Genomic DNA, 19,992 nt, shown 5'->3' with positions numbered 1-19,992 from the left:
TTAAAAATACAGGCTTGGTATTTAAATGGTTACCTCCACTGTGTATAGTCATAATTGTTGAAAGAGTGCAGACCGTAATACGTTTCCTGCTCAGAAAAAAATATCTAAAAGGTGTATATGGGCATGTATTGCTCTATTGACAACATGGAAACAAATGATATCTATCTGACATGAGATTCAGTAGAAACTTCTATTTGGTTTAATATCACAATGTGTAGAACATATGAGAAAAATGATTGCAATAATTTATTGTCATGGTAACAGTAGCAAGTGTAACACAGAGAATTGTGCCAGGAATTAACACAAAAAAGAAAAGGATATTGCCTCTCCGATCTACTTTGCACCTTTGTGTTTATGGTCCTTTGCAGTACACTTATTGTTATTTCTCTTTAACATGTTATTTTCACAATTGCCACATTATAATCGGTTTCTTTGTATAACAAAACAGAACCAAGCATTGTACATGTACCGGTGTGCTGTACAGACACTTAACAAGTGAATTTAAAAACATGGCGTACATTTCATTTTTTTTTTTTCATTTTTTTTTTTCTTTTAACCAGCGCAGGAAAAGACGTAGGAGTTAGGCCCAGAACTACACAGTAGTTTCATTTCTCCATGGCCCGGTTTTGACGTTTCCTGCATTATCGGAGCTATAGATCATGGCTTCATGCATGCTACCCTTGAGTAACCCGTTAGGATTCGTTGTGTTAAATGGATATGATTGTCTCCTTGGTTGCATCTCAAAGTGAGTGTGGTGCACAGTGTCAGAGTCAGGCATTTTGCCACAACTGAATATTGCAGTACTTGCATCGCTGCTTTCGGGCTGGTTGATGGTGGGGTAAGGGTCGCTTGCTGCACAACAGCCCCGTCTGTGGCCTGTGTGGCCCTCGTGAGTGCTGTGTGGACTGTCTGTGTGCGAGCTATGGATACTCCCATCAATGCTAGACGGAATATGGTAAGCATACTCTCGCTCGGCAGCGGACCGATGTCGACTGAAGTAGCGTGGCTTAGTTCTGCTTTTTAGACACCTGTGAACGTGCATGTTTGGTCTAAAAGCACCTTCGTTATGCACATGGATATGAGCTTCGTCTTCCATGAGTTGTTCACAGTGAATCTTTGCACAGCACGGCGTGACGGGTGACAGGCAGTTGACGTGGTTCTGCACAGCTTGTAAATTAGTAAGTTTGCAATGGCCCACGGACGGGTGGTTGTACATGGGCGACTTATTCGGGCATGGCGAATCCTGAATGCAGGTGGCATGACCCTGGGCGTCTCCGTTGACGTTGACTTTTTGGCGAGCGTTTGCTGGCACCGCGTAGGCGTTTCTTTTCGACGGACAACAGGACCACCAGCAGTGCCAAACGTCGTCTCGCTTTGCACAGTGATGGATTAATGTAAAGAGGCCTAAAGTTACACAAAATGCTCCGTACAGGCAGCTAAAGATCATATCCAAGAAATGCCCTTGAGATACAGCGAGAGCCCCGAAGGTCCAGGTTGCTGTAAAGAGAAAGAGAGTGAACGCGGCAGCTCGTAGCTGGGCCTTGAACGAATGCTCGTTTTCCAACAGGGAGGATGAAATCAAGGAGCAGGTGGCTTGGGCAACCGGCCCGGCTTCCGTCATGTGACTGTGACCCATTTCTCCACCTGCCAACCTCTGCTGCTCCTCCGTCCTTTCCTTTAATTCATACTTGCGTTCAGGATGGCGCTTTAGCTGTATATAGGTACAGAGAAAGTAAACGCAGGTGACGAGGACAATGAAGGCGACGGGGCCGTAGAATGCGCCAAGACTTGGCTCCCAAGCCATCCAGCAGCTGTAAATGGAGACAAAAAAACAGATATTAGTGCTACAGGGGAACATCCAAAAGAAATAAAAAGCAACAACACGTCATTAAAACCAAGATTTGGCTACCTGATCTTAGATCAACACAATACAGACAGCCTGATTCCAGTGATGTGTCACTTACTGGGTTGCTTGCAGTAATTTTGATATAATCACTATTTTATCAGCAGGAGATTATCATTAGAGGACTACATTTTGCGCACAATTAGGCAAGTTAGTATTTTGACCATATCATCATTTTCATTCAGATTTTCCACCTCCGAGCTGTATTAACTTGAATGCCTATTGTATGATGTAGATCAGGTAATGTGTATGTGTGTCGCCCTGGGCAAGCCAGGGGTCACAGGTCACAACACCACCACACCCCACACTCCAGGTAGGCACATCACAGCTAACCAGAAATCCTTGTTGCCTTCCTCCAGAGGCTGATGATTCACACCAGGGGGTGGGCCAGGCGGTTGGCTCCGCCCACCAAGGAGATCACAGCTCTGGCGGCAGGAAGTACCAGGCAGATAAGCCCAGGCAGGGCAAGAGTGAAGTCTAGCTGAGGGCTAGAGTAAACAACAAAGAAGTGAAAGTGAAGGAAAGAAAAGTGGAAAAGGAGGAAAGCAAGAAGCGGTGACAGAGCAGAGAGTGTGCAAAGCCTGAGGGCCCAGCTTTGTGTAGGGCCAGAACAGCAAGGTCAGCGACGGCGGTGACTGTCTGGAGGGGGACCGTTTGGAAGTTCCTGGAAGGACCCCGTTGGCTGTGTGCCCGGTGGTCTGGAGCAGTGTTCCGAAGGACAGTCAGCACCAGGGCAGGGGCCTCTCGGACCCTGGCAAGGCTAGGAGTCGCCAAATTTGCCGAATCCGTCAGTGAAGGGGACGTAGATCCCCCAGCAACCAAGTCCCGATTGAAGGCAACAGTCCAACCGTTACAGAGAGACACCGCCACCGCCAAGGCACCAGTTTCTCAGGGCCAGCGCCTGCGGGCAAAGTGTAGAGCTCCTCCGGCCCAGATTGCAGTCGGGGAGCGGGTAACCGGAGGGAATCCACCGCTACCATCAGTCAAACATAGGTGCAAGGAAGAGGGACATCACCGTCACCTACCGGGAGTGCAGGTGCAGCCGTCTGTGGGACCGTCCTACCAGCCGTTTGGTTTACCGTACAAACTGTGTCCGTGTCTCAGGCTGAGTGAGTACCACAGTGCCGCAAGGCACAGCGCTGCCCCCGCGTCCCTGCGCCCACCAGGCCCCGCACCTCCTTCTCCACCCCCGGGCCCCGGGATCACCAACCCCTACCCACGGAGGGGCAACACAACACCTGGCTGCTCCGCATCACCATCCCCGGGACCCCCGAATTGAGCAACGGTGGTGAAATCACCACAACCGTGGGTGGCGTCACGAACTATAACAATCCCCCACACCCAACCACAAATCCCCTTTCACTCACGGGCGAGGAGTGTCGCTCGAGAAACCCTGGGATCCGGCCCACAGCTCGAGCCACCACTGAGCAGCTGCCGGACCCGAGCAGAAGGGGTGAGCGCGGTGTGCTGACACCCTCCTCCCCGCCCGCGACAACTTGGCGTCACGAACAGGATCTTACCGCTCTGCCGTCTGGTAGAGGTGCGCCTTGTTACCGCCGGAGGTATCAGGCAGAAAAATTGCAGAAGCCGCCATCTTTGGCGCGAAAAGTTCCCGCTCGAGCGTCTTCTCGAGCAGTAGAGGCGCGAAGGCCGAAACCCCGCCCCGAGGGAGGAGGGGCCGGAAAGAGCTAAGGGGGACGGAAACAAGATGTCTGCGCCCGACGGAGCCGCTGGAGGAGCGGTGGTCGCAGCCGCAGCGGCACCCGCGCATGGGAATGGACCTGCCCAGGTCCCGGCCGTACCGGCGGGAGGTGCCGTGGCCCCCACGCTCGCTCAGGTCATGCCGTTTTCCTTGCCCTATGCGCCCGGAGCTGCCTGGCTACCGCAGTATGACGGGAAACCGGATGCCCTACAGGCCTTCCGGAAAAAGCTTAACCCGTTGCTAGAGCTGTACCCCTTGACTGATAAGCAACGTGCAGCGATAGTGCTAGGCCAGTTAACCGGTGCGGCGGAGCAGGAAGCGGAGACCTGGGCCGAGGGGGACCGGCTCTCTGTAGCCACCATCTTTGAGAAGCTACAGACTGCCTTTGAGACCCGGACTGAAGCTGAGCTGAGGATGCAGTTTTACCAGTGCCGGCAACGAGCTGGGGATAGCATTCGGGACTATGCTCTACGACTGCAGACCGCCCTCTGCACGCTGAAGCGGGTGAACCCTATTAATGAGGCGGATAGCAACAAGATGTTAGTGGAGCAATTTGCGCAGGGGATGAGGTCCCCTGAGGATCGTAAACAACTCCGGCTGTGGGCCCTGGAACACCCTGATGTGGACTTTGCTGTGTTAAAGGAGCGGGCCATTAAAGCACTACAGCCTCCAACAACCGAAGTTCTGGAACCCGCCCCGTGGCCCGTCGAGACGGCTCCCGTTATGGCGGCCTCAGCCAAATCTACCTCTCCAACACCTGCAGCCCCGAGCAGCACAGTGGAAGAACTGGCGGCCCAGGTCCGTCGCATGGACGGAGACCTTGCCAAAATCCTGGCTGCCCTACAACCTCTGACCAGACCTCAGCCTCCGGTGCAGATACAGCTTGCTGACAGTCCCGAGGACGTTCCCTGGATGCAGCGGAGGAGTGCCGACAACCCGCGGAGCAGACCCCCAATCTGCTACAAGTGCCGTAAGCCGGGTCATTACTACCGACAGTGCCCGTTAAACGAGCAACCCCTGGGGCCCCGGGCCAATCCTCAGGAGTAGAACATCGTGGCCCCCCGGACTGGCGGGACCGATATATCGGGGCCCGCCCTATCATCCCCGTGGCTGTGGACGGCATACCAGTGATTGCTCTCTTGGACACTGGATCACAGGTAACAACCATACCGTACACGTTGTACCAGCGGTACTGGGCCGTAGACGAACTGGCGCCCCCAGACAGTAGTATAACATTTATTGCCGCTAATGGACTCCCATTGACCCAGGTGGGGTATAAACAAGTGGCTATGACAGTGGGGCAAGCCGAACTGCAACACCAGGGTATGATTGTGATCATGAATGAGCCCAGTGATCATAACCCGAAAATAGTGCTGGGAACCAATGTGATGGAGCACTGCATGGCTGATGTGTTAACTCTATTACAACAGCTAGCCGCCACAGCAGCAGGGAGCCGGCAGAGGGCTGTGCAGCGTGAGATCCGAGCCCTGATGTACCGCCAGCATGTAAGCTCAACAGGAGGGGAGATTGGTGGAGTAAGAGTGATGGATGTTGCTCCATTGACTGTGCCCCCTAGGAGTGAGATGATGATCTGGTGTAGGGCAGCAGTAGGGCCTCAGGGGCGTGACTACCCTGCGATGATGGAGCCCATGCCTTCTGAGCACTGGCCCACTGTGATGGCCGCCCGAGGGGTGGTGGATGTGAAGAAGGGGAGAGTGCCTGTGAGAGTGCTGAACTGTGGAGAGGAAGAAGTCAGGCTTCCCCGGTATGCCACTATTGTCTAGCTGCTCACCCTGGACCCTCACACTATCCATGAAGCCAGTCCATCCACACTTCCACCTACCACCAGCACTTCCCCACCCCAGGGGGAGACAAAAGAGTGGCATCAGCAGCTACACGTAGGCACTGATGATACCCCTACACATCACAGGGCAGGGGTACACCGGGTGGTGCAGGAGAACGAACAGGTTTTCAGTAAGCACCCCCTAGACTTTGGGCAGATCAAGGGGGTCCAACACCACATTCCCACAGGTGAACATCCCCCTATCAAAGAGAGGTACAGGCCTATTCCCCCTGCACATTACCAGTGTGCCAAGGATATGTTGAGGGATATGAAGGAGGCAGGGGTTATTCGGGACAGCTGTAGTCCCTGGGCCGCTCCGTTGGTACTGGTTAAGAAGAAGGATGGTACCATGCGGATGTGTGTGGACTACCGGAAGATCAACCAGATAACCCATAAAGATGCCTATCCATTACCTCGTATTGAAGAGTCTTTGGCTGCACTGAGAACTGCAAACTACTTCTCGACCCTTGACCTCACCAGCGGATACTGGCAAGTGGCCGTGGCCCCCGAGGACCGGGAGAAGACCGCCTTCACCACCCCGATGGGGCTCTGCGAATTCAATAGCATGCCGTTTGGGCTGTGCAATGCCCCCGGGACCTTCCAACGGTTGATGGAGTGCTGTCTGGGACATTTAAACTTCGAGACCGTCCTGCTGTATTTGGATGATGTGATTGTTTATTCCCAGACGTATGAAGCCCATCTGGAGCACCTGGCCGAGGTGTTCGCGTCCCTTGCCAAGTTCGGGATGAAGTTGAAGCCCTCCAAATGCCATCTGCTGAAACCCAGGGTGCAGTATCTAGGGCATGTGGTGAGTGCGGATGGTGTCGCCCCCGACCCTGAGAAGATCACTGCCATCCAGAGCTGGCCGAGGCCAACTACAGTGAGGGAAGTAAGGCAGTTTCTGGGTCTGGTGGGGTACTATCGGCGCTTCATAAAGGGGTACACGAAGATGGCTGCCCCATGCAAGATCTCCTCGTGGGACAGACCAAAGGTGGTAGACCCATTGGAGCCCCACTGTCGTGGGAGGACAAGCATGAGGAGTCCTTTTGCCAGTTGAAGGCGGCCTTGACCGGAGAAGAGGTCCTGGCGTACCCTGACTATGGGCGCCCATTCATTCTCCACACGGACGCCAGTAACGTGGGGCTAGGAGCGGTCCTATCCCAGGTCCAGGATGGAAAGGAGAAGGTGATTGCCTACGCCAGCCGAAAACTCCGGCCGACCGAAAGGAACCCTGAGAACTATAGCTCCTTCAAGCTCGAGCTATTGGCGTTGGTGTGGGCTATCACGGAGCGGTTCCGCCACTACTTGGCGGCGGCAAAATTCACCGCATTTACGGACAAAAATCCGCTGACTCACCTGAACACGGCCAAGTTGGGCGCGCTGGAGCAGCGGTGGGTAGCCCGGCTAGCCAACTATGATTTCACCATAAAGTACCGAGCTGGTCGTGTCAACATAAATGCTGATGCACTCTCCCGGATGCCCCATTTGTCAGAAGAGGGGTGCGAGGATGACGACCTCGAGGAGATCGAGTTGCCTGCGTTTCACCAGCCGCCTACTGAGAGGGTACAAGTATGTCAGCAAAGGGTGGATCTGGACCCGCGGCCCAGTCAAGAGTGGCAGGACGCCCAGGACCAAGCACCGGCTGTCCGCCTTGTCAAGACTCTGGTGGAACAAGGTGCTATGGGAATAGACCAACCGCTCCAGCCGAAGCCCAACGCTTGTGGAAAGAACGGAAACGGCTTTACCTACACCAAGGGAGGCTGTACCGCGAGCTGATCAACCCGAAGACCCATGAGAAAATATGCCAGTTAGTCGTTCCTCAAGCTGATGTCGCTACTGTCCTGCGGGCATACCATGATGGTGCTGGCCACTTCGGGTGGAAGAAGCTGGAGATGCTGTTGAGGGAGCGGTTCTATTGGAGTGGGATGCGTGAATCGGTGGAAGCCTGGTGCCGAGAGTGCGGTCCTTGTACGCTGAGGAGAAAGGACGAGGCTAGCCAGAGGGCACCGTTACATCCCATAGTCACCCATCAGCCGCTGGAGCTGGTCGCCCTAGACCATGTCAAGCTCACCCCTAGCTGAAGTGGGTACACCTACGCATTGACCATGGTAGACCACTACTCAAGATTTATGGTGGTAGTCCCCGTTAAGGACCTGACTGGTCGAACCGCTGCTCGAGCGTTCCAGGCTTATTTTTGCCGACCCCATGGGTACCCCGAGAAGGTGCTGACTGACCAAGGCCCGGCTTTTGAAGCAGAAGTGTTTCACGAATTCTGTCAGTTGTACGGCTGCAAGAAGATCCGGACCACTCCATACCACGCCCAAACCAACGGCATGTGCGAGAAAATGAACCACTTGGTCCTGGGGCTCCTCAAGACGCTACCGCTGGAAGAACGGAACATGTGGCCGGAAAAGTTGCCCGACTTGGTCAACATGTACAATAATATCCCGTCCAGCTCGACGAAGTGCACCCCAGCGTATCTGATGAGGGCTCGGCCTGGCCGCCTGCCGGTGGATTTGGAGATGGGATTAGAGGCCCCGGAAGCACTCCCTTCAACGGCAGAGTGGGAAAGTCGGAGGAGGGCACAGTACCGGCAAATCCAGGAGTATGTGGAGAAAAACCTCAGTCGAAGTCGATAACAGCAAGAGCACCGATTCAATCAGAAGGCGCCCGCAGGTCCTTTCCAGCCAGGAGATGTGGTGCTGAAACGGAAGAGAAAAGCCCACAAGCTGGATGATCAGTGGGAGCAAGTCCCTTACGTCATACAACCCACAGAATGGGGAGATGGGAAGACCTACCAGATCAGTCGTGACCAAGGGGGCACCCTGGCCACTGTTTCCCGGGACCATCTAAAAAAATGCCCCCCAGCGTTGAAGGCAGAGGCTGAAGTACCGGTTCCTCCACCCGTGGAGAAGGCAGCAGAGGTAATCCACACTGTAATGGGTGACTTCCCAGCAACCTGGCCTACACAGAACGGCGCGGTGATACTCCCAGTAATACTGTTCCCACAACCCGTGGATGAAGAAGTAGTGGAAGCGGTTAACCGTGAGCCAGAACCAGTGCCAGTGCCCAGGGATGAACCTGCACCCAGCCCCCCTACACCTCCGCCTGCTCCACACTATAGCAGGGAGGAGGAACCGATTGTTCCCTCTACCCCACTGTCTAGCAACACTGACACCGGGCCCCGAAGGTCCACCCGTTCCAACCTAGGTAGACCCCCACTTAGGTACAGGGAGACCGTTCTATGAGTAAAAAGGGTCCGCAAATGTGAAGGAGTGGTTGTTTGTTTGAAAAGTTGAAAGTTTGAAAGTTCTGCCAATGAAGAAAATGATTACCGAACAGTAACCTGATTTGTTTGTGTGATTTGCAACCGGCAGGAGCCGGCACCGTTGTCCCAGTGGGGACCGTTTAAAAATGCATGGGAACTATCCATGGACAAGCCCGTGAACTTGCAGGGCAACCACAGACGTTAGTGGCTTGTAAATATGTTGGTTACCGTTACCGTTTTCCGCAATGCCGCCTCCGGAGAGGCAGGTTGGAGGGAGGGCCCTGAGCAGAGCAGGCCAGGGCCCAGCCACCAAAGGAACCGGTGGCTACCCTCTGGAGGGAAGGACAGATCCCGCTCGGGTACCGTGTGCTGGACTGTGGGTCAAGGGGTGCTGCCTGGGTTTTAGGGGCAGCATCAGGGCCAGGTTACTTGGGTGGGAGAGAGCGGAAACCGTAACCGTAAACCGTTGCAACGTTAAAAGTAAATGTGCCTCCCGTCTTGGGAAGAAGTTATTAAAAATGTTATTCTTGTTTGCTTAACCTTGTTACCCCTTTTTCAGAAAAATAAAACCGGTGTAGGACGGCAGCCCGCGGACGGTCTGCATTTTGCTAAGGGGGAATGTGTCGCCCTGGGCAAGCCAGGGGTCACAGGTCACAACACCACCACACCCTACACTCCAGGTAGGCACATCACAGCTAACCAGAAATCCTTGTTGCCTTCCTCCAGAGGCTGATGATTCACACCAGGGGGTGGGCCAGGCGGTTGGCTCCGCCCACCAAGGAGATCACAGCTCTGGAGGCAGGAAGTACCAGGCAGATAAGCCCAGGCAGGGCAAGAGTGAAGTCTAGCTGAGGGCTAGAGTAAACAACAAAGAAGTGAAAGTGAAGGAAAGAAAAGTGGAAAAGGAGGAAAGCAAGAAGCGGTGACAGAGCAGAGAGTGTGCAAAGCCTGAGGGCCCAGCTTTGTGTAGGGCCAGAACAGCAAGGTCAGCGACGGCGGTGACTGTCTGGAGGGGGACCGTTTGGAAGTTCCTGGAAGGACCCCGTTGGCTGTGTGCCCGGTGGTCTGGAGCAGTGTTCCGAAAGACAGTCAGCACCAGGGCAGGGGCCTCTCGGACCCTGGCAAGGCTAGGAGTCGCCAAATTTGCCGAATCCGTCAGTGAAGGGGACGTAGATCCCCCAGCAACCAAGTCCCGATTGAAGGCAACAGTCCAACCGTTACAGAGAGACACCGCCACCGCCAAGGCACCAGTTTCTCAGGGCCAGCGCCTGCGGGCAAAGTGTAGAGCTCCTCCGGCCCAGATTGCAGTCGGGGAGCGGGTAACCGGAGGGAATCCACCGCTACCATCAGTCAAACATAGGTGCAAGGAAGAGGGACATCACCGTCACCTACCGGGAGTGCAGGTGCAGCCGTCTGTGGGACCGTCCTACCAGCCGTTTGGTTTACCGTACAAACTGTGTCCGTGTCTCAGGCTGAGTGAGTACCACAGTGCCGCAAGGCACAGCGCTGCCCCCGCGTCCCTGCGCCCACCAGGCCCCGCACCTCCTTCTCCACCCCCGGGCCCCGGGATCACCAACCCCTACCCACGGAGGGGCAACACAACACCTGGCTGCTCTGCATCACCATCCCCGGGACCCCCGAATTGAGCAGCGGTGGTGAAATCACCACAACCGTGGGTGGCGTCACGAACTATAACAATCCCCCACACCCAACCACAAATCCCCTTTCACTCACGGGCGAGGAGTGTCGCTCGAGAAACCCTGGGATCCGGCCCACAGCTCGAGCCACCACTGAGCAGCTGCCGGACCCGAGCAGAAGGGGTGAGCGCGGTGTGCTGACACCCTCCTCCCCGCCCGCGACATATGTATGTGTGTAATGAGGAGGGAGCGACCTAAGGATACAACAAACTTTGTCAAGGGGTGCAGAATTATTAAGCAGTTTGTTTTACTCAGGCAAAAAGGGCCAAAGGGAGATTTACTTGACTCAAAGACTCAAGTCAAAGATTTAAAGGGGTATTCCCATCTCCAAGATCCTATCCATATATGTAGTAAGTGTAATAAAAAGAATAATATTAGCAAATACCTGCAATTAGAAAAGTAGTATAGTTCTTCTGATTCACTATGTCGCTTACTTCATGTGCAGGACATTGCAGGTATCTATGATATAGTCATGTCTCTTACCTCATGTGCAGGGCATTGCAGGTATCTATGATATAGTCCTGTCTCTTACCTCATGTGCAGCGCATTGCAGGTATCTATGATATAGTCATGTCTCTTACCTCATGTGCAGGGCATTGCAGGTATCTATGATAGTCATGTCTCTTATCTCATGTACAAGGCATTGCAGGTATCTATGATATAGTCATGTCTCTTACCTCATGTGCAGGGCATTGCAGGTATCTATGATATAGTCATGTCTCTTACCTCTTGTGCAGGGCATTGCAGGTATCTATGATATAGTCATGTCTCTTACCTCATGTGCAGGGCATTGCAGGTATCCATGATATAGTCATGTCTCTTACCTCATGTGCAGGGCATTGCAGGTATCTATGATATAGTCATGTCTCTTACCTCATGTGCAGGGCATTGCAGGTATCCATGATATAGTCATGTCTCTTACCTCATGTGCAGGGCATTGCAGGTATCTATGATATAGTCATGTCTCTTACCTCATGGGCAGGGCATTGCAGGATTTTTTGTATCCATGGTTACGACCATGCATATCCCCTTAAGGACGAAGCCAGTTTTGTACTTAATGACCAGGCCATTTTTTGCAATTCTGACCAGTGTCACTTTATGAGGTCATAACTCTGGAACGCTTCAACGGATCCCGGTGATTCTGACATTGTTTTTTCGTGACATATTGTACTTCATGATAGTTATAAATTTAGAACGATATTTTTTGCTTTTATTTGTGAAAAAATCGGAAATTTGATGAAAATTTTGAAAATTTTGCAATTTTCAAACTTTTAATTTTTATGCCCTTAACCCAGAGAGTTATGTCACACAAAACAGTTAATAAATAACATTTCCCACTTGTCTACTTTACATTAGCGCAATTTCTGAAACAAAATGTTTTGGGGTTAGGAAGTTAGAAGGGGTCAAAGTTCATCAGCAATTTCCCATTTTTTCAACAAAATTCACAAAACCATTTTTTTAGGGACCACATCACATTTGAAGTGACTTTGAGAGGCCTAAGTGACAGAAAATACCTAAAAGTGACACCATTCTCAAAACAGCACGCCTCAAAGTACTCAAAACCACATCCAAGAAGTTTATTAACCCTTCAGGTGCTTCACAGGAACTAAAGCAAAGTGGAATGAAAAAAAGCAAAAAATAAAATTTTACCTAAAATGTTGCTCTACCCCAAATTTATTCACTTTTAGAAGAAATAACACAACAAAATGAACCCCAAAACTTGTTACCCACTTTCTTATGAACGCGCCAATACCCCACATGTGGTCAGAAACCTTTGTTTGGACAAATGGGAGGGCTCGGAACAGAAGGAGCAATATTTGAATTTTGGAAAGCAAATTTGGCTGAAATAGATTGCGGGCACCATGTTGCATTTACATGTCCGCCAAGGTACCTAAACAGCAGAAACCCCTTACAAGTGACACCATTTTGGAAACTAGACCCCTTAAGGCTTCTATCTAGGGGTATAGTGAGCATTTTGGATCCACAGGTACTTCACAGATTTTGATAACGTTACGTTGTCACATTGAAAATTTTCATTTTTTTCTCAAAAATGTTGCTTTAGCATCAATTTTTTCACTTTTTCAAGAGGTAATTCCAAAAATGTGACCCCAATGTTTGTTACCCACTTTTTTATGAGCGCGGTGATACCTCACTTGTGGTCTGAAACCTTTGTTTGGATAAATGGGAGGGCTTGGAATGGAAGGAGCACCATTTGAATTTTGGAAAAGTTGAAGTAAATTGCGCGCACCATGTCACATTAGCAGGGCCCCTTGGGCACCTATACATCAGAAACCCCCCACAAGTGACCTCATTTTGGAAACTGGACCCCTCAAGGATTTTATTCAGGAGTATAGTAAACATTTTGAATCCACAGGTACTTCACAAAACTGTTGCTGTAGCAAAAAATTTCTCACTGTTAAGGGGGCTTTACACGTTGCGACATCGCTAATGCGGAGTCGTTAGGGTCACGGAATTGGTGACGCACATCCGGCCGCATTAGCAATGTTGCTGCGTGTGACACCGATGAGCGATTTTGCATCGTTGCAAAAACGTGCAAAATCGCTCATCGGTGACATGGGGGTCCATTCTCGATTATCGTTACTGCAGCAGTAACGATGTAGTTCGTCGCTCCTGCGGCAGCACACATCGCTATGTGTGACGCCGCAGGAACGAGGAACCTCTCCTTACCTGCCTCCCGGCCGCTATGAGGAAGGAAGGAGGTGGGCGGGATGTTCCGGCCACACATCTCCGCCCCTCCGCTTCTATTGGGCGGCCGCTCAGTGACGTCACTGTGACGCCACACGGACCGCCCCCCTAGAAAGGAGGCGGTTTGCCGGTCACAGCGACGTCGCCGGGCAGGTAAGTATGTGTGACGCATCTGCGCGATGTTGTGCGGCACGGGCAGCGATTGCCCGTGTTGCACAACAGATGGGGGCGGGTACCCACGCTAGCGATATCGGGACCGATATCGCAGCGTGTAAAGTATCCTTTAGGCTATGTGGCCATGATCCAGCGACACGGCGTCTAGTACCCAGTGTCAGCCTCCTGCAGAAATGTGAGTGTTGTCCACGGGAGAACGCAGCTGCCCATGCCCACGATTTGGGTTCAGGCTGCTGTGGACTTTAGTTCTATTCTACCTGCAAAGAACACTCATCTCCGCAGCATAAATTGACATCCTGAGGCTCGGGAAGCTGCGCCACAGGTCGATTTATGCTGCGGAGAAAAGAAACACAGTGGGCACGGGATTTCTAAAAATCCTGCCACTGTGCTTCTACTGCACAACGCAGCGTTATGGACGCAGGGAAAACACTCTGCGCCCAAAACGTTGCAAACCCTGATTGTGGGCACACAGCGTAAAATGCTACAATGGATGAATGGATAGATGTCAAACATATATAACGTCCCACCCCCCTGCATATTCTAAGCTGGCGCCCTTTAGTGCCTTTCATGTGACACTAAAGGATGCCTAGCCTTGTATTTAGCCCAAAAAAAAAAAAAAAGAATTAAAATAAATGACGTGGGGTCCCCCCTATTTTTGATAGCCAGCTAGGGTAAAGCAGACAGCTGTAGCCTGCTAACCACAGCTGACAGCTTCATCTTGTCTGGTGATCAATTTGGAGGGCTCCCCAAGCTGTTTTTTTTTTTTAATTATTTATAAATAAATAATTAAAAAAAAAAAAACAAACGTGGGGTCCCCCCAAATTAGATCACCAGCCAAGGTGAAGCTGACAGCTGGGGTCTGGTATTCTCAGGATGGGAAGAGCCACGGTTATTGGACTCTTCCCAGCCTAAAAATAGCAGGCCGCAGCCGCCCCAGAAGTGGCGCATCCATTAGATGCGCCAATTCTGGCGCTTCGCCCCAGCTCATCCCGCGCCCTGGTGCGTTGGCTAACGGGGTAATGAATGGGGTTGATACCAGGTGTGTAATGTCACCTGGCATCAAGCCCAGCAATTAGTTATGTCACGGCGTCTATCAGATACCCGACATAACTAATTGACAGTAATAAAAAAAAAATTGACAACAAAAAAAAATTTATTTGAAAAAACACTCCCCAAAACATTCCCTGATTGACCAATTTATTGAAAAGAAAAAAAAAAATCCACAATAATCCATTTGGACGTCCCACGTCGCCTCTGGACCTTCTAGAATATGGGGGACACGTTCAGGGAACGTATCCCCCATTTTCTAGGAGGGCAGACCCTCCATTTGAGGAGAGTGGGTGCAAAGAATCTGCACCCACCCTCCCTGGGTCACAGCTGCAGAGTGCGAGCAGCATCAGCAGCCAGCGTCCTGAACACAGGAAGCTGTCAGCCGCGCTCTGCACATGTGACCGGAGTCTGCTGAGAAGGAGCCGGAGGAGGGGGCCGCGGGGGATCAGAGCTGCGACAGGTATGTATGACACCGGGGGACACCGGGGAACACCAGGGGGGGGTAGGGGGGGACCCGGCAGGGCCTAGGGAGCAGGTTTCTGTCGTATGTGTTATGGCACATACGACAGAAACCATAGGAAAGGGGGAAATGCGGCCGGCGCGCTGCTGTGATCGCCGGTGCGCGCGGCCATCTTGGATTTTCGGGAGGGGGTTGGGGGTCGGGGGGGGCACTTTGGGGACACCGGGGGACCGGAGGGAACCGGGAAAAAGATTTATCTCCCATCTGGCATGTTTGATCATGCCAGATGGGAGATAAATCATTTTTTACCGGCGCGGTCATTTACTATAACTTGATGATCGGTATACGGTGTATACCGGTCATCAGGTGAGCGGGGACCGGAAAAACCGGCCCGAATCATGATCTCCAGGGTCTCAGCTACCCCCGGCAGCTGAGACCCCGGAAATTTTCTGACTCTGGGGGGCGCTAGACCCTTTTTTCCGACCGCCGTTAAAAAGCGGCGGATCGGAAAAAGTACCCTTATTTACTGCCGTTAAAAGGCGTATCGGCGGTCGTAAAGGGGATATAATCACAGTTCGTTAGTAAATAGTTGCTAGTGGTTGTAACCATGGATCCCTGCAATGCCCTGCACATGAGGTAAGTGACTTAGTGAGTTAGAAGAACTATACTACATTTCTAATTGGAGGTATTTGCTAATATTAATAATATTAAACCTACTACATATTGGAATAGGATCTTTGAGATGGGAATATCCCTTTAAGTCGAGGTGTTGAGTGCTGACACGGCCAAGGTAAGGAGGCTGAAACAGACAACCACTGAACAAGACTCAGAAGCGACACGTCAAGACTGGACATATAATTAATAATCAAAAATACAAGCTGCCTAATTGTACACACAGTGCAGTAATCCTGCTGAAATGTCATTCTCCACATTCATGAGCTCTATTCAACCCCTCCTCCTTGACAGATTGGCAGCTTTCTGCCTATGCACAGTGTACACAGAAAAGTGCCAATCAGTAGTAGTCAGAGAACTGATAGAGCTGCAGCCGATATTTCATCAAAACTACAAATAGCAGCCCAATAAGTGACACATCGCCTGAGTCAGCAACTCTGCCCCTACATCATGCTCCTCTCAGATGGTGTAACCAAACCCTGCTGACAGGATCTTGTTAAACTGGATGCAAAGGCAACATGGCTAGTGGGGGCAGCACTGCTACACCCAACAAGGAGGGCAGGAAACTGTATAGTGATTTTTTGACTGTTTTTGTAACTCCCTGACTCCTCCACCTTTACATTGGTTATTAATCAATATGGCCTGATTTTCATATATAATGAGGATGACTGTAAATATATTTACATGTGTAGCTCGTGCTACAGATGGTATGTGTGTGATAACACCTTTAATTGGCAATTAGGCCCTCGAGATTCCTTTACCCCTTAACCCTACTCAACCTTCTGAACTATATACATATGTGTTATGTATATACTGTTAACATATTCCTAATAGGGCTCACAAGTTAATTAGTAGATCTAAAGTTCATTGAGATAGATAATTCCATATATACACTGTGTGCACAGTTATTTGGCAATTTGTATTTTTGAAGATTCATTTTACTATTGCATAACCACTGAGCTGTCGGTGAATCCAAAAGGTTAATAGACCTGAAATGTTTTTCATTTTAAGGCTGGAGTCACACTTGTGAGAGACTCGCGCGAGTCTCACATCACATCACCCGGCGTGGCCACACACTCCTGACAGGAGCGGGTCAGCTGCATGTATTTCTATGCAGCCGAGATGCTCCTGTCCGGAGAGCTGCAGGCCATGTCGGGTGATGTGATGCAAGACTTGCACAAGTCTCTCACAAGTGTGACTCCGGCCTAAGGCCTTTTCTCACAGCCAAGCACTTGAGATTTCGATGCTGTGATGAAGCATTGTCTTGCGGAAATGCCATTGGGACAACCGGTGCGGCCACACCGTGGTCCGAAAGGTCAGGGGGCCCATTTCTACCTCTAAAGCAGGTGGAATTGTGCATCTGATGAGTTCTTGGCCTTCAAAGGGCTCATATAGGCTTCTTGCACAAGGGCCCTTTTAGTCTATAGGCGGCGTTACACGGTACGATATATCGTGCGATCTCATGAGCAACGTGACACGCCCAGATCGTAGTTACGATTTGCCGAGATCGATCGCTCATAGGTCGTTTATTAGCAGTCACACGTAACGATCGCACAAGCGACGCAAATTCGTTCAGCGATATATTGTTTGACCACGGAGGTCTTTTGAATGTTGTTCGTCGTTGGCAGGGTGTCACACGGAGCAATATGTCGGCTGCGTTCCAAAAGACGAACAATATTTTGAAAATGAACGACGTGTCAACGATCACCAATTTTCAATCTATTTGTGATCGTTCAGGGTCGTTCGGAGGTGTCACACGCAACGACATCGCTAACAATTCCGGATGTGCGTCACGGAATCCGTGACCCCGACGACAGATCGCACGATATATCGTACCGTGTAACGCCGCCTTATGTCCGCCAGTGCATCAGTGCTTGAAGAAAGTATCTTCTAAAAACTAGCAGTAGATTTGGAAATTTATTTTGAGCCAATCTTCATTTTGAAATGGTCCAATCTCGTAGCAGTACCCACCTCCATCTGGCTAGCGTCTTGGGTTGAAGTGGAGGTCTATGTCCATTACTAATCCTGCCATGGTCCATCCATCTGCTCCGTCAAGAGTCACTCTCATCTCATTAGTCCACAAATCCTTTGAACAATCCATCTTTAGATATTTCTTGGCTCAGTCTTGACGTTTCCCCTTCTGTGTCTTGCTCAGTTGTGGTTGGGTTCAGCCTCCTTTCCGCCTCCATGTCTCTGACCAGTGAACACCTTGTTCTTCTGGGCTCTCCAGGGAGGTTGGAATATGACAGCACTGAAGGATAATGGGTTCCTGGTCGCTTCATGTTTGATTCCTCTCAAATTTTTGCATCTTTTTTATTTCCAGCACATTTTTTATGATCCTTTTGACTATTTGCCACAAAACTTTTGATGGTTCTGTGATCGCACCCCAATATTTCTTAGCAAATTCAAGAATGATGCTTCCCTCTGGGAGACTTGTGATTATTTTTAACTATTTAGTTAGCAAATCTCTTTTTTGGCTAATTTTTCCTGGAAAAAAACCCCCACAATCTGCGTAATAATTCTGCACACCTGTCACGGTCCTCTCTCTGCTATAAGAGAGAAGTGACAGGTTCTGGGTCTGAGTCTCACTTTCCATTGTGAGACTCAGCTATTTAAATGGATTCCCTTTCTTATGGGGAAAAGAGGGTTAATGTCTGTTAATTCCTTGCCAGCAAGCAGTCTCATTACCATCTCAGGTGTTTCAAGTTTGGACCACTCCCAAGTCCCTTTATATACCCTCTGCTTCCAGCAGAGGGTGCCGGTTATTCTCATTCATTTGGATGCTTAGCCTGGAGGTGAAATGAGCGGGTGGAGCCTTCTCTTGGAGTTGCTGTGTAGGCTGCAGTGTTGGTGCTGACTGCAGCAGATATCTGTTGTTTTTTCCCACTGTCTGTCTTTCTCAGTGGGTTGTTTCAGTGCAGTGGTGAGACTAGTGATCCTTACCTACCCACACCCTAGCCAGGACTATTGTAGGGTCAGTAAGGGCTTCTGGTTTCTTCTCGGTGACAGGTGATGAACCTATATGGGGACTGTCTAGGAGTGCAGGGTACATAAGCAGGTAAGTGAAGGAGGTGTGCATCTTCCCTCTCACTAGCGTTAGGGCTCCCCGTTGTTAAAGTGTCCCCAGTGTACCCCTTGTTTGTCGTGGTGTTACCCCTGTTTAGTTGTCTATTTGGCCTCAGGCCACACTTTCCCCGGTCCGCGCCGTCACAACACCTTGATAAAGGGTGTTGTATCCTTAGGCCGCTCCCTCCTCTTTACACAAATACACATCACCTGATCTGCTTCATCCAATAGGCATTAAAGGTTTTACAGCTCGGAGGTGGAAAATCTGCTTTAAAATGAAGATATGGTTAAAATACTTGCCTAATAACTGTGCACAAACTGTATATCTGAATATATCTGTTCCAAAACTTATGGATGTCACGTCTACTACAATACTTTTCTGCATCTGCCCCTGCTTTGCTCCGTGAGCCCCACAATCACCATTGGGAGGAATCATCGTGAGTGTTCAATATCTCTAAACGGTTGTACCATATTGATTTCTTCCCTAATGAAGACTAACTGGTGACATATGATATGACATGCAGCTTATTCAGGTGACGGGTATTTAATATAATATATGGTTTCCCCAAGTCCCAAGGTGAAGGATTCAAATTAGAAAAAGAACCAGAATAAATCTACTATTGTAGAGCAAACAACAGCATGACATCAATAAAAGGATTTCTTTAGTAATAGTATTCTTTGGTGACAGATACAACTCTATGGGGTACTTTGCACACTACGACATCGCAAGCCGATGGTAGCAATGCCGTGCGCGATAGTCCCCGTCCCCGTCGCAGCTGCGATCTCTTGTGATACCTGCCGTAGCGAACATTATCGCTACGGCAGCTTCACACACACTTACCTGTCCTGCGACGCCGCTCTGGCCGGCGAACCGCCTCCTTCCTAAGGGGGCGGGTCGTGCGGCGTCACAGCGAAGTCACACGGCAGGCGGCCAATAGAAGCGGAGGGGCGGAGATGAGCGGGACGTAAACATCCCGCCCACCTCCGTCCTTCTGCATAGCCGGTGGACGCAGTTAGATGTTCCTCGCTCCTGCGGCTTCTCACATATGGATGTGTGCTGCCTCAGGAACGAAGAACAACATCGTACCTGTCGCTGCCGCGACATTATGGAAATGACCGACACTACACCGATGATACGATTGCGACACTTTTGCGCTCGTTAATCGTATCAAAAACGATTTACACACTCCGATGTCGAAAACAACGCCGGATGTGCGTCATTTTCGATTTGACCCCACCAACATCGCAGCTGCGATGTCGTAGTGTGCAAAGTACCCCTAAGACTTCCATCGTAGGGACCTGTTTGCCTAATATGTGATACAAACATAACCCAAGCACTAGATCATATAGTACAATACCAATACTTTTTTTTAAAAGGTCCACAGATAACTCATTTCTGGGTCTATGTACTCTTTATAGGATTGTTATATATCAGTGATCTAGTTGTTGTG

The 19,992-nt window shown here is 50.6% G+C and overlaps 1 protein-coding gene across 4 annotated transcripts in view; it reads right to left on the bottom strand.

The window, feature by feature from the left end:
- Positions 1–224: 224 nt before the first annotated feature.
- ADGRA1 (adhesion G protein-coupled receptor A1) overlaps positions 225–19,992 on the bottom strand; it is a 1,087,584-nt gene continuing 1,067,816 nt past the window's right edge. For all 4 annotated transcript variants that reach the window (XM_075348547.1, XM_075348548.1, XM_075348549.1 and 1 more), the window contains one exon: positions 225–1,811. In XM_075348547.1, coding sequence (XP_075204662.1) covers positions 593–1,811 — 1,219 coding nt within the window. In that variant the 3' untranslated portion in view covers positions 225–592. The remainder of the gene's footprint in view (positions 1,812–19,992) is intronic.

The sequence above is a fragment of the Anomaloglossus baeobatrachus genome, chromosome 5 (assembly GCF_048569485.1).
Source record: "Anomaloglossus baeobatrachus isolate aAnoBae1 chromosome 5, aAnoBae1.hap1, whole genome shotgun sequence".
NCBI lineage: Eukaryota > Metazoa > Chordata > Amphibia > Anura > Aromobatidae > Anomaloglossus > Anomaloglossus baeobatrachus.
The sequence above is the reverse complement of the archived record's forward strand: the minus strand, read 5'-3'. Positions and strand labels throughout refer to the sequence as shown.